The sequence below is a fragment of the Bison bison genome, unplaced genomic scaffold (genome assembly GCF_000754665.1).
Source record: "Bison bison bison isolate TAMUID 2011002044 unplaced genomic scaffold, Bison_UMD1.0 scf7180017864471, whole genome shotgun sequence".
NCBI lineage: Eukaryota > Metazoa > Chordata > Mammalia > Artiodactyla > Bovidae > Bison > Bison bison.
The window spans coordinates 35,312,102-35,326,229 of NW_011495032.1; the positions used below are offsets into that span (position 1 = coordinate 35,312,102).

The 14,128-nt window shown below is 35.0% G+C and overlaps 1 protein-coding gene and 1 long non-coding RNA gene across 17 annotated transcripts in view; one reads left to right on the forward strand and one right to left on the reverse strand.

The window, feature by feature from the left end:
• The window catches only part of IKZF2 (IKAROS family zinc finger 2 (Helios)), a 181,828-nt gene that overhangs the window by 54,354 nt on the left and 113,346 nt on the right, over positions 1 to 14,128 (reverse strand). For 14 of the 16 annotated variants that reach the window (XM_010861133.1, XM_010861125.1, XM_010861131.1 and 11 more), the window contains 2 exons: positions 13,413 to 13,679; positions 7,029 to 7,196 (listed from right to left, as the gene is read on the reverse strand). In XM_010861133.1, coding sequence (XP_010859435.1) covers positions 7,029 to 7,196; positions 13,413 to 13,679 — 435 coding nt within the window. The remainder of the gene's footprint in view (positions 1 to 7,028; positions 7,197 to 13,412; positions 13,680 to 14,128) is intronic. The other 2 variants (XM_010861136.1, XM_010861134.1) reach the window with 1 other exon arrangement.
• Positions 1,745 to 5,187, forward strand: LOC105003732. The gene is made up of 2 exons (XR_827150.1): positions 1,745 to 2,652; positions 2,692 to 5,187. It is a non-coding gene; the product is annotated as an uncharacterized LOC105003732 (long non-coding RNA).

The window sequence follows — 14,128 nt, forward strand, 5'->3', positions numbered from 1 at the left end:
TCATGGGGTTGCAAAGAGTTGGATACGACTGAGCGACTGATCTGATCTGATCTGATCTGATAATGAGTGATGTTGAGCATCTTTTCATGTGTTTGTTAGACATCTGTATGTCTTCTTTGGAGAAATGTCTATTTAGTTCTTTGGCCCATTTTTTGACTGGGTCATTTATTTTTCTGGAATTGAGCTGCAGGAGTTGCTTGTATATTTTTGGGATTAGTTGTTTGTCAGTTGCATCATTTGCTATTATTTTCTCCCAATCTGAAGGCTGTCTTTTCACCTTCCTCTGTTGTGCAGAAGCTTTTAATTTTAATTAGGTCCCATTTGTTTATTTTTGCTTTTATTTCCAATATTCTGGGAGGTGGGTCATAGAGGATACTGCTGTGATTTATGTCGGAGAGTGTTTTGCCAATGTTCTCCTCCAGGAGTTTTATAGTTTCTGGTCTTATGTTTAGATCTTGAATCTGTTTTGCGTATGGTGTTAGAAAGGGTTCTGGTTTCATTCTTTTACAAGTGGTTTTTTCCCCAGCACCACTTATTAAAGAGATTGTCTTTAATCCATCGTATATTCTTGCCTCCTTTGTCAAAGATAAGGTGTCCATAGGTGCGTGGATTTATCTCTGGGCTTTCTATTTTGTTCCATTGATCTATATTTCTGTCTTTGTGCCAGTACCATACTGTCTTGATGACTGTGGCTTTGTAGTAGAGCCTGACATCAGGCAGATTGATTCCTCCAGTTCCATTCTTCTTTCTCAAGATTGCTTTGGCTATTCGAGGTTTTTTGTATTTCCATACAAATTGTGAAATTATTTGTTCTACCTCTGTGAAGAATACTGTTGGTAGCTTGATAGGGATTGCACTGAATCTATAGATTGCTTTGGGTAGTATACTCTTTTTCACTATATTGATTCTTCTGATCCACGAACATGGTATATTTCTCCATCTATTAGTGTTCTCTTTGATTTCTTTCACCAGTGTTTTATAGTTTTCTATATATAGGTCTTTAGTTTCTTTAGGTAGATATATTCCTAAGTATTTTATTATTTTCGTTGCAATGGTGAATGGAATTGTTTCCTTAATTTCTCTTTCTATTTTCTCATTATTAGTATATAGGAATGCAAGGGATTTCTGTGTGTTGATTTTATATCCTGCAACTTTACTATATTCATTGATTAGCTCTAGTAATTTTCTGGTAGAGTCTTTAGGGTTTTCTCTGTAAAGGATCATGTCATCTGCAAACAATGAGAGTTTTACTTCTTCTTTTCCAATTTGGATTCCTTTTATTTCTTTTTCTGCTCTGACTGCTGTGGCCAAAACTTCCAAAACTATGTTGAATAGTAGTGGTGAGAGTGGGCACCCTTGTCTTGTTCCTGACTTTAGGGGAAATGCTTTCAATTTTTTACCATTGAGGATAACGTTTGCTGTGGGTTTGTCATATATAGCTTTTATTATGTTGAGGTATGTTCCTTCTATTCCTGCTTTCTGTAGAGTTTTTATCATCAATGGGTGTTGAATTTTGTCAAAGGCTTTCTCTGCATTTACTGAGATAACCATATGGCTTTTATTTTTCAATTTGTTAATGTGGTATATTCAACATGTGGTATTATCCATATGTGTGTGCTCAGTCTTAGTCATATCAGACTCTCTGTGACATTATGGACTGTAGCCCACCAGGCTCCTCTGTCCACGGGCTTTTCTGGCAAGAATACTGGATGGGGGTTGCCATTTCCTCCTCCAGGGGATCTTCCTGACCCAGGGATTGAACCTGTGTCTCCTGTATTGCTGGCGGATTCTTTACCACTGGGCCACGGGGAAGCCCATGTGTACAGGTGCTTAATAGCCACAGATGGCTAGTGGCTACCATACTGGAAATCACAGCCCTTAGAACTGTCATTTCTTCCAAGACAGTAAACTAAAACCAAAAGATGCTGGGGTGGTCATTCCTACTACAAACCCATTTAAACTGTTTGTTAGGCTAATGCAAGACCTAGATGGTTCTGTGGATGAATGAAGATTTAGTTATATCAGAATGGCAAATACAGAAGGAGTTCTAGCTATATTATCTTTGTTGGAGCGTATTAACACAGCCCCTGACACCATGTATGGAACTAGCAACCTAATTTCTTTTAAAAGTAATTCCTTATCAATAAAGATAATCTGAAGCAGTTTGCCTTTACAGTGCAGGGACACATACTTTCACCATCTTACCCTAAGGCTAGGTCAACTCTCCTCTCTTTGCCATAATATAGGGCAAAGAAATCTTGTTCATCTTGACATCTCACATATCAACCTGGGGCATTACCTTCATGGTAGTATACCAATTGGATTTGGTGAGCAGGAAGTAGTAAACACTAAAATGTCTTATTAAGATATATGCCAGAGGATAGGAGGTGATCTCTATGAAAACTTTAGATACCTGCAGCAATGGTGAAATTTTAGGGGCCCAGTGATGCAGGCATGTGGAAACAGAGCTTCTACAGTAAATGATAAGTTGCTGTACCTTGTACCTTTCATCATGAAGGAGGAGGCAGAAATGAGGTGCCCCCTCTTTGAATTTTAGAAACAAGATATACTATGTTTGGGTATTCCACTCTGATACACGTATTCAATAATCCACAAGGCTGTCAACCTTGAGAGAGGACTGGGGCAAGAAAGGTATACTGGGACTGCAGTATACCTCTCCTGCAATGAAAGCTGCCATGTAGATCTCTGGCTCTAGGATCCAGCAATGCCATGATTTTTGGAAATACATGTGTCAAGCAAAGATGGTGTGTGATGTAATTGCTACTGCAGGATCGGAGCACAGATCCCCAGTGGAGGAAATATATGTGCTCTTTTCAATAATGATTTGCCATTTGAAAAGTAGCTCCTAATTTGCTATTGGACTCTTGTTAAGACTGAGTATTAGGACACGAAACTCCAAATGACTGTGTGGCTCAAACGATACAAAATGAACTATGTGTTAATCTGATTCAACATACAAAATAAGATGTGCATAAGAGCACTTCACTATTAAATGAAATGGACCACACAGGTCTGGGAAACCCAGGTATATACTTCATGAGCAAGTAGCTCATGTGTCTCTGATACCTGCCACTACTGCTTCACAATCTCACAATCTGGCCTCATGGGGTGTTCTCAATGACCAATTAACATAGGATAAAACTGCATGAACCCAGCCTGTGAATGGACTGCATGGCATTTGGTACTAGCTGCAACTATTGTACTAGAGGCCCAATGAAGAGGGCTCCCCCTAAATACTAGTAGTGAAAAGATAACCCCTCCAGCTGTACAGTTTGCATGTAAGAAAAGATAGATGAGGAAATGATAGATGGCATGGCCATATAGTCAAGGACTTAGAAAAACAAGACTGGAAGATTGGAGATAGAAGGTTTCGGGGAGAGTTATGCATATGTGCCTCTTAGAACTGGTACAAAATATGACAATGTGGTATTTTACATGAATTCCCTCCAGAGGGCATCCATTGTGGAGGATGCTTTGAGTAGTCTAGAAAAGATTACGTGATGGGTGACTCAAAACAATCAGATAATCTATACTATGGGTATTAGATTCTTTACCTAGTTACCCTAGTGCCTGCTTAAGTGGCCCATGTACAAAGTGAAAAGAGGGGCAATAATGGAAACTCTATAACTTCAACAACATAGATTTCACCTGCTCTGTGACTAATTTAACTACCACAACTGCTGAGTTCACCACCTTCCAATGATGGGACCCTGATATGGCACTGTTCTCCAAGGGGATCAACCAGTTGATTAGTGACTGGCGGATTACAATGAACTTTCTACCTGAAGGAGGGAGAAATTTATTCTCATAGGAATTGATAGATATTCAGGATATAGATTTACCTCCCCTTCCTTCGGTGCTTTTGTATGCTCCTCTTCACCTGGATGTAACAGAATGCCTTTAAGAACACTATAGTATTCCTTAAAATATTGACTTTAAGCAGGAAATTCTTTTCAAGGCAAAGGAAATACAGGAATGGTCCCAAACCATTTCCAGATTTCACTAGCCATATTTCACACCACATTATCCAGAATCATTGGGTCACATGGAGTATACTGGCCCACAAGTGGCATGGTTCATGTATGATTGCTAGCTGGGATAAGTTTGAGTATGTTCTGTAGCATAAAGTCATCTATCTTCCCCATTGCCATAGCACATGTTTGATTACAAAGAGGTTAAGGTAGTAGTGGCCACAATACATCAAATAACCCACTTAAAGGGTTTTCACTTCCTGTGCTAAAACCTTGGGATTGCTGGTTTTGGAGATGTCAATGCCCAAACGTTTCCACCAGGGATCAGAGTTCTGTTACTATTTTACTGAAAGCTGAGACTACTCCCTGCCTATATGGGGCTTTTCAAGCTACTGAATTAACAGAAAGAGACGTAGGCTATTGGCTGGTAAACTTTTCAGATTACTAAAATGATTTGGGGTTGTTGCTATATGATATGGGCAAGGACAACTAAGTTAGAAGCTTAGCAGATTTACTGGAACATCTCTAACAAAAACTTGACCAGTAATTCTGGTTATTGAAAAGCTATAGTAATCCAAGGATGAAAAGGTCACCAAATACTTAAAACGTTTAGGAATTAGGCTGTGATTACCCATCAAAGAACCTTGTCCAGCCCAGGTGCTAAAAAGAGGGTAAAAGTAAGGGGAAGATGGAATAAGCAGTGAAAGAAGAAAATTATAATGACCAACTTGAGCTTTCTGATCAGTTAGAGAAGCATGGACTTTGGCAGCTATGTTTTATGCTTCATCTATTATGAACAGCATTGGTGATGGCTAGTATTTTGAATTCAAAGTATGTCTGAGCTAATATCACACCTTAATGAAGCAGTAGTTGGATGACACCCATCTGTCCCTTTCCTCTCTCTGTTAAACTCCCCTTATTAGCCAATTTGAGCATATCTGTTTATATATCTGCAAAAGCCATAACGTAGTATACCAAATTGCAAATTCATAATGGCAATTATAGAGACTTATATCTTTTTTTTTTGAACCTCAAAGTAGCAAAGTATTTATTTACAAAATTTACAGTTTCATAGGGAATGCCCTAGCTGTGAAGTGGTTAGGACTATGTATTTTCACTGCAGGGTCACAGGTTTGATCCCTGGTACAGGAACTAAGATCTTGCAAGCCATATAGAACAGCCAAAAAAAAAAAAATTATAGTTTCTTAGAAACAGCTTTGCTCTATGCACATAAACTTTATAATTATATTGAACCATATAAATTATGGTGTCTGGCCTTGCCAAAGCCAATGTAAGGGGCTTACTTTTGAGCACCATCTTTCCCTCCCCTCACTCCACTAGACACCAAATAGGAGCCCCTAGATGAGCCATGCCTAATATGTATAAAGAAACTGAGTGTAGCTGCCCAGCTCAGTCTAATACAAAAACCAAGGTGTCTTGACTTCTTAGACACTACCCACAGGGATTAACCTCTTAAAAGAGCAAAAAAGAAATCAAGGAAACAGAAATTGAGGTGAAGGTTAAATGTCTTCTGGAGGTGTCACCAGACAATGAACCTTGAATCTAGCAATCACCAGGTAGAGTAAACGTATACAGCAAACCATGATACTGAAAACAACACAATTTTGTAAATTTTGCAAAAAGTGAAATACATGCTTACAGCTATATTTTTGCCTCAACTTCATTCCCATGGAAAGCTACGTTTTATATTAATATAATCCTTTGTCAACTGACTAATGCTTTAATAAGCCAGAGCTCATGGCCAGCTAAAGGAAATAACTGTCAGGTCTTAAAAGTATTTTTCAATAAGAATACTTCTTATAATAAAACAATACCACTTTAATATATAATTTTCACAGCATAATTTCTAATTAAAATATAATGTGTCATGGTTGGATATGAGTAAACTGCCTTAAGTCAGGGAAGAATATAAAGCATATACTTAAAATATTTTAATATTTCATTAATTTTATTTTTTAATCGAGTTAATGTCTAAATAGTTTTACATATTTCTCATTCATGTTAAAAAACTGGGTAAAGCCTTAAGGATTAACAGGAAAAATGTAAAGAAAGATAATACAACATTACCTCACAACCCACAGTACTCTGTCAATTTGTCAAAGTAGATGAAAATATCACTTTCATCATATCTTCATATTAAAATTAAATTTTAATATGTCATTATGAACAGAAGGAGCATATAAAACTGGCTTAAGAGTATTCTATATTAATTTTCCACCTTTAACTTCTTGGTTATAGCAATTCATGCTAAAAATCAAATGAAATCCATTCAGATTTCTAATCATTCTTTTGCTTTTATGTACTATATTCTGGCATTTAAAAAAATCAAACAGTCTAGATTTTTCTAATGATTTATGAAGCAGAGAAAAGTTTCAGAGAGCATCCAATGATTATGGTTTGAAAGTTAAAGAAACAAGGAGAGTTAAAATGAAATATAAAATACTCTCACAGCCAATTTTCTTTCTTTTTTTTAATTAATTAATTAATTTAAAATTTTATTTTTAAACTTTACATAATTATATTAGTTTTGCCAACAATTTTCTAATGAACATAATATTTTCAAGTTTAAAATAGTTATATTTGACACCCCCTGAAGTCCCAGCCCAGGTACTCTATCAGTCAAAAAACATCACAGCTTTCCTCTCCTCTATGCTAACATCAACATGTAACTATTTTTTTTTTTACTGGGTTTTCCATTATTCTGGATTAACCACAATTACTTCATTAATAATTATAAAATTTAAAAATTATAGAAAATCTATGTAACAGATGTTTTCATCAATGGCTTGAAACTCTTCAGTTGACAGTACTCCTTTCTGCCAAGTCTATAAATTTAAAAAAGAAGGGCCAAATGCATCCTGCAAAATCTGTCAATTATTCAATGTATACAAAAAAAAAATCATCTACCTCATTCTCAGCTATGTACCAAAGCTATAAGTTGCTTTGAATTATTCTATAGCACACTTCTGAATTCCCACATTTTAGTTTTCTTCTTAAAGAGCTGGTGCCACTTACCAGAGTGGGTCCTGAGGTGTCCTGTGAGGGCGTCCCTTCTTCTACAGGCATAGCTACAGAAAGGACATTTGAACGGCTTCTCTCCAGAGTGTAACTTTATGTGTCTCAGAAGGTTGCCCTTCTGAGTAAAAGAAGCTCCACACTGGTTACAATGAAACGGACGTTCACCTGCAGAAGGGTAAAGAGGTGGGGAAGATCAAGTAGGTTATGTGCAAGTGACTAATTGGATCTACAATGTTAACCAGAGCCAGTTCTCTGTGCTGAGAATGTCCATCTCCCTCCTATGTCCTCTAAACCTTTATCTTCCTTGAATTTGCTTTGCTAATACCAAAGTCCCAAACTTTAGGTCAAGTGCCATTTCCTTTCTTCGTATAAATTTTACAGGATTCTTGTCACTGACTGGAAAGAACAACAGTCAGAACATTGGCCACTGGTTGAACAACTAGGTGCCATCAATTAACTGGTTTTACAGGTTGCTTTACATACAATATTTCAAACCACAGGATGGCATTACTAGTTTGGTATTAATAACTTCAATTTACAAATAAACAAATGGAAGTTCAAATATCAAAGCATCTGATTACAGTCACAGATAATAAGTACTGGAGCTGAACATGACTCTTGGTCAATCTGACGACAAAATCTTGCTCTCTTTATTGTACCATGCTATTATCTCTTTAAAAAAAAAAAAAGTGACAGAAACTTTGAGCTGAAAAGGACCTATAGTCTAACTCTCTAGATGATCATTTTCTTATCAGGGGGCCAAAGAGGTTCAATGAATGAACTGGGTTACAAAGCTCATTACCACAAATATCTCAAAATAGAGCTTAGGTCTATAGATTTACCCAGTCACTAACAATAAAACCTGTGGCAAAATTTCCTGATAGAATCAGAGAAAATCCAAAGAAAATTATTCGTTCAGATATTTCCCATACATATATTCTCTTTTTCTTGTGAAAATAATTTATTTGATGGGAACGTTTTCTACTATTACTGATATTGCTCTAAAATTGTTTAAGCCAGAATTATCAGTTGTCTGTCAACTGACAGCCATCAACAGGCTGTTAAGAGAGTCACCCAAGTTAAAAACATGTAGTTTGGTGAGCATGTGAAACTGGTAAGTAGGATCAAACTAATAACATCACCAAACCATCGTGAACTACTAGGAGGGATAAATAAAATAAACTATGGTCACCTTCTAGCAGTTACCACTGCACATTCTATCATATAAATTATAAAGCCTAAAGAAAAATTGACAGATCAGATGTATCTTGAAATCTGTAGTTCTTGTTCATTTTGGAATTCAATGATATATATATATATATTTATATATATATATATTATATATATATAAAGGTAACCTGTGTGTGTGTGGGTAGCAAAGTTTTAGGTTTTTTTCTTTGGCGATCTTATGATGTAAGTTTACAAAAAGTCCCTATATTGATGGTTGAAAAAGAATTATCCATAATGTTAACATTACCTTAAATTTTATCTAGTTTAATTTGTTTGATTCATTTGGTAAAACTTAAAAATTAGCACTAAATACAGGTTAAAATGGAGACATTTAACCTAAAACCTCTCATATAATATCTTATAAAATAATCAAAGTTTAAAAATAAACTTAATTTTGGTAAATCATTTAAAAAATTTTATACACACAGACATACACACATATACAACTTAATTCTTTGACTTTTTCCAATGGAATAACAGCCTAAAGGTTTTTAAAATCATAATATTCTACTCCTCACTCATGTCATGGAATTAGTAATAAAAAGGAAAGAGGATTTTATTATTGAAATTAACTTTTTAGAGAGTAAAAAAAATAGCAAACGCAAATTACACATTTTAATAAATATATTTGATTTAACTTTTGAAATCCTATGTAAGGTTTCCCAGGCAACCACAAATTAGTACTCAATAACTATAAAACAAATTAGTATTTGAACAAAAATACTTGAAATCATATTTGCCTTGGGAAAATACTCCTGGTAGAACGCTAAATTTGATTTTATTTAAAGCCTCCTACAATCCTTGAGTTGAAATATTTTAAAATCCCTAATTTAGGTTACTGAATTCATCATTCAAAATATGCTAATCTGAAAAATAACAGTAAGGATCATTTTTAAAAATAACTGTTAATTCACTTAATTATGAGACTAATGACAGGGTAATTTAGCTGTTACATTTACAAAATAGTCCAGATATCCTCAAATATTTTTAATAAGAATTATTTCTGTATTTATATGATCATCTTAAAGGGGTAGGAGAAATGTCTAATTATAGCCAGAAACATTGCCCTGTTGCTGAGTAAGTCTTAGTGAGAAGGTGTTTTCTAATTCTGTTCCCATGGCCATGGGAAGGGAAGAAAGAGGCATGAGGAAGGTAACAGTCATGAGCCCAGTTTTGGTGAGAGGAAAGAGACTGGCAATAATGCACTTTGATTTCAAGCACATGAAGCTTTGAGAAATGATTTTCCTGGCCTACATCTTACAGAGATATGTATAAAATTATCTGATAATTAACTGAAAGGTTCAGTTGACTAACTGTATTGTCTATGTAACTTGAAACAATACATCTCAGTTATTTTTTAATAATTCTTTTTTTTAATACATAGCCTGAATCAATTGGTCCTTTTCAAGTTGGTTTAAATATATATTAAATATTACATATTGCCTAAAATATATATATTAATGACATTCATCTCAGGTAAACAAAAACAACTTTCAGGAGAAATTTACAAACTTACTAAACACATCAGTAACTCTATCGAGTTTAGGTTTAATTCAAAAACATTAAGTAGGCTATTGTATCTGTGATAATCTTGTGATGGGTGGGCAGCGAAGTCAGATTAAAAACTCTGGATTCAGGAGAACAATTAAGATGTAGTCATGTAGCCACGTTATTGTTCATTTCCATCCTAAATCTGTTTCTTTTTTTTAAATCAATCTACTCATCTAGTCAAGGACCATTTTTATTCACTGAGTGAAATCATCTACTATTCTTATTATGGAATAAATTATATTTCAATATTTTATATATTTTCATAAACACATTTCTAGATCTGTGTTTATTCAATTGAAATGCAAATATACATGCATCAGTTTACTTTGGTGAATCAAAGGCAGAGGGTATGCCTCTGTTGGTTGGAACACCACCTACAAATACGAAAAATCCCAACTATGTGTAGAGAGGGCCTTGGAGCAAGAGAATGGCTCCACAAAGCTGCAATGGACAAAATATGGTGTTGAAAACTTAAGTTACAAAGATGAGAGTACTCTACCCCAAAGAGAGGCAAAATTAAGAATATTCTATATTTATAGTGTTGTATCAATTTGTGTTCATGCATGAATTGATTTACTACCCCTACTTCTTTTCTTCTCACTTCATTCCCAGCGAAGAGTGCCTGGAGTATCCGATGACAATATTACCTGATTATCTACTAAAGTAGCAATACCAAAGAGGTAACACTGAGCCATTAATAAGGCACTGGAATTGACACTTTAGTAGAGTATGAAAGAAGAAGAAAAAGAAGTGAATTAGAGCTGATACTCCATGTCATTTTAATAAATTGAGTGATTGTGTATTTTTCCACTATCAATTTTATATTAGACATTCTGTGAGCTAAAAACACAGAAGCTTATGTTTCTTAAAGGGATTTAAGGATTGAAGACAGTGTCTTTTATACTAGCAAGCTATAAATGGTGAAAGGGGGAAGTTCTAAAATGAAGATGGTTCATCAAATTAAGGGGAAAACATTTGCTTAATGTCTATATTTCAACTTCATTTGTTGCCAATCTAAAGAAACACAAATAGACTTTCTATTCTCACAGTGCTAAAATGGAATTGAAAATGTCATGACCCACTAAGACACATAAACTGGGTCATCAGAAATACACATAAAAATGGCTAATTTAAAGACACATCACTATTTCATGGTTAACAACGTGCGGCAAGTAGCCCAAGCACCTCTATGAATTATTAGTAACTTTTAACAAAAAACCACCCAGATCTTAGAAAAGTATAAAAATTTCCCAATACTCTAATAAATATTTATTAATATTAAAAATTCATAGAGTTCCAAGAATATTTTTTAAAAGTCTATTTAGTTTATTTTCCTTGCCTTTACCAGCTGAATGAATCCTATATTCCCAGGACTCATGGAAATCTGTGTAACTATTTTTTTTTTTTTTCTGTGTAACTATTTAGAAATAGTTTCCTGATGGTTCAGATGGTAAAGCGTCTGCCTACAATGTGGCAGACGTGGGTTCAATCCCTGGGTCAGGAAGATCTCCTGGAGAAGGAAATGGCAACCCACTCCAGTAATCTTGCCTGGAAAATCCCACGGACAGAGGAGTCTGGTAGGCTATAGTCCATGGGGTTGCACAGAGTCAGATATGACTAAAGTGACTTAGCAGCAGCAGCAACAACTCTACTTTACTGTAGTAAATATCAAATGGACAGTACAGTAGGTGGGTAATTATTTCTGTATTTATAAACCAACAATCCTCATGAAAGTCACTGTAGATACAGTGAAACATCAATTAACCTAAATTTTCAACAGAGTACACTCAAATTTTTTGAATGTTTTTAACTCAGACCAAAAAGGTTTATTAAAAATGTTACAAAAATTTTTTAAATATATTTTTCAGCTTTAAAATGAATACTATTTGCAATTCAACTGAAAAGTCACTCTACTAATTTTATTTAGTTTCTACATTGCTGGATGTGAGACGGAGACATCCCAAAGTGTGTTATCTCCCTCAATATAATCTCTCTGAGATGATGGGTACATCATAACTTTGTGGATCTCTGCTTTTAGACCTGAAGTTAGAATAACTTCATGAGCACAGAAACAGAGTAGATTCATGTTTTACAGTCTTTTTCTTTTCTTATCAAACATGATACTTAGCTTGATCTTTTGTTTCCATGAGACATTTCTAACAATTAAAAGAAAAACCATCTTCACTAGTAATACAAATATTACTGTAAATTCTAAAAAATATTTTAAAAATATGATGCTATTTAAAAAGGAAATTCAAAACAAAACGTAAAAATGTAACTGACTGTATGGTTGAATAAGAGTGTACGCCCTGAAGTTGATGATTTCAATTGAGGTAACAGTGATTCTAAGGTTGAGGTAACAGTGATTCTAAGGTGTAGTTTCTCACTATAATGAAACTATCAGCCTTAGAGTATTGATATACGAAGCACAAAATATTTGAACAAAACCTCTTTGGACATCAGGAAACACTGAGCCTAGCCTCTAAATGCTCTTAATTACATAAGGAATGATGGATAAATTACTTAACTGTTTTGGGCTTCATTTTCTTCATGTGTAAATGAGAAATGTGGACTAAGAAAATGTCAATGTTCCCAGGATGTCTCATGTTTTAAGCATCTACTGACTAAATTGATTACTTAGAAGTCTTTTAAATCAATGTCTTTACTGTGATTTATCTCTCTTCCAAAAGAGTGTCATATTTTAAAACTCTGAGTGTATGACTTATTACTGTTTTGCTCTATGATACCTCTCTGAATTATAGTTAAAGCTATCATTACCTTTAAATCAAATTTCATATGACTGAAACTTTTTAAGAGTCAACGATCCACCTACCTTATCACAGTATCATTTCTTGTGTTTACATCAAAAAGAATTTAAATTTTTTACCAAAGGATTTAAAGACATTTAAATAAGGCCTTCTAAATGAGTTGGTTTTTCTCATTACTCAGATGTCTAAAAGTATATTAATCTGAGGTCCTTTTCCTCACCTGATTCTATGAGTACACATTCCAACCACCCTTTGGTACATTCTACCCGATGTTATCTCCTTGCAGGAGTTATAGTTAAAAATTACAGGAAAAGGGTGACATCCTGGAATTGGTGAAAATAAGTATCTGTCTCCTACACAGACCCATGGAAGGCAAAGACTGATTGAAAATTGTATTTCAAGAAGTTAATTAGATAAGGTGAAAATGATCCACTATTATATAAATACATGAGGACCACATTATAGGATAAATGTTTACCTAGCAAACTCTCTTCTCTGCCCATGGGTATGGTAAAATATGTATAGGAGTACAAAAAGATCAAGTTACACAATGAAATTCTCCTATACCTTTTGAACCCTCATCATATTATTGCTATATTAAGAACTGTGGAAACTGAATCCCAAACTTCTTTTTGAAATGCTATTCAGATCTGAAGGCTGGAAGTCAAGACCCAGGCTACTTGCTGCTTTTCAGCAATCCAATACTAGCAGAATTCTGAAAAAGGAGTTTCACCATTGCCACCCCTGAATAAAAAGGAAAGAGAATAGATGTCAGGTAATATCAACATCAGATGTCACAGGCAGTCATCAGGTTATTCTTTCAGCTGCTTACCAGTATGACTCCTTTTATGTACCATAAGCACATTGGGCCCAATGCAAACCATGCCACAGACGTCACATTTCAGTTTACCATTCGGAAGCCGGATTCCTCCCTCGCCTTGAAGCTCCTGGACTTTCCTGTTGTCTGCCACCTCGCTGCTTTCAATTAGGGGTTCTTCTAGGCTGCTACCCTCATCATGGCCCCTGATTTCATCTTCGCGGCTCAGGGGTTTCCTGTCACACTCTTCATCACTCTGCATTTCTAGCTTTACTGAATTTGCTGTAATTTAAAGAAGAAAGAAAGACATTTTGAGTGCATGTTATATGTAGTCACCTACATCTCTTTCCCACACATTGCCATTCTATTAACATGGCTGGAAATACTGTAGAATACAGCATATTCTCTATAGAATAAAGTCCATCCCTCATGCAACATTATATGTGCTTTGCTCCAAGGTACTCCAGTGAAGCTTCGGTATGAAAGTGAAGATGACCTAGGGAAGCTCAAGGTAAAGAGAATGATGCTTTATTTTTACACACATGTTTTTCTTTAATTCAGGGGTACACTTTTTAAGCAACTCTTTAAACAACTGGTATTGTTAGATTTTTGAGTTTGTCATTAAGGTGACTGAGACAGGATTATGAAAAGGCGAAGATGAGATACTACTTAACCCATGAGCTACACCTTTTCTAACTATATATATATATATATATATATATATATATATA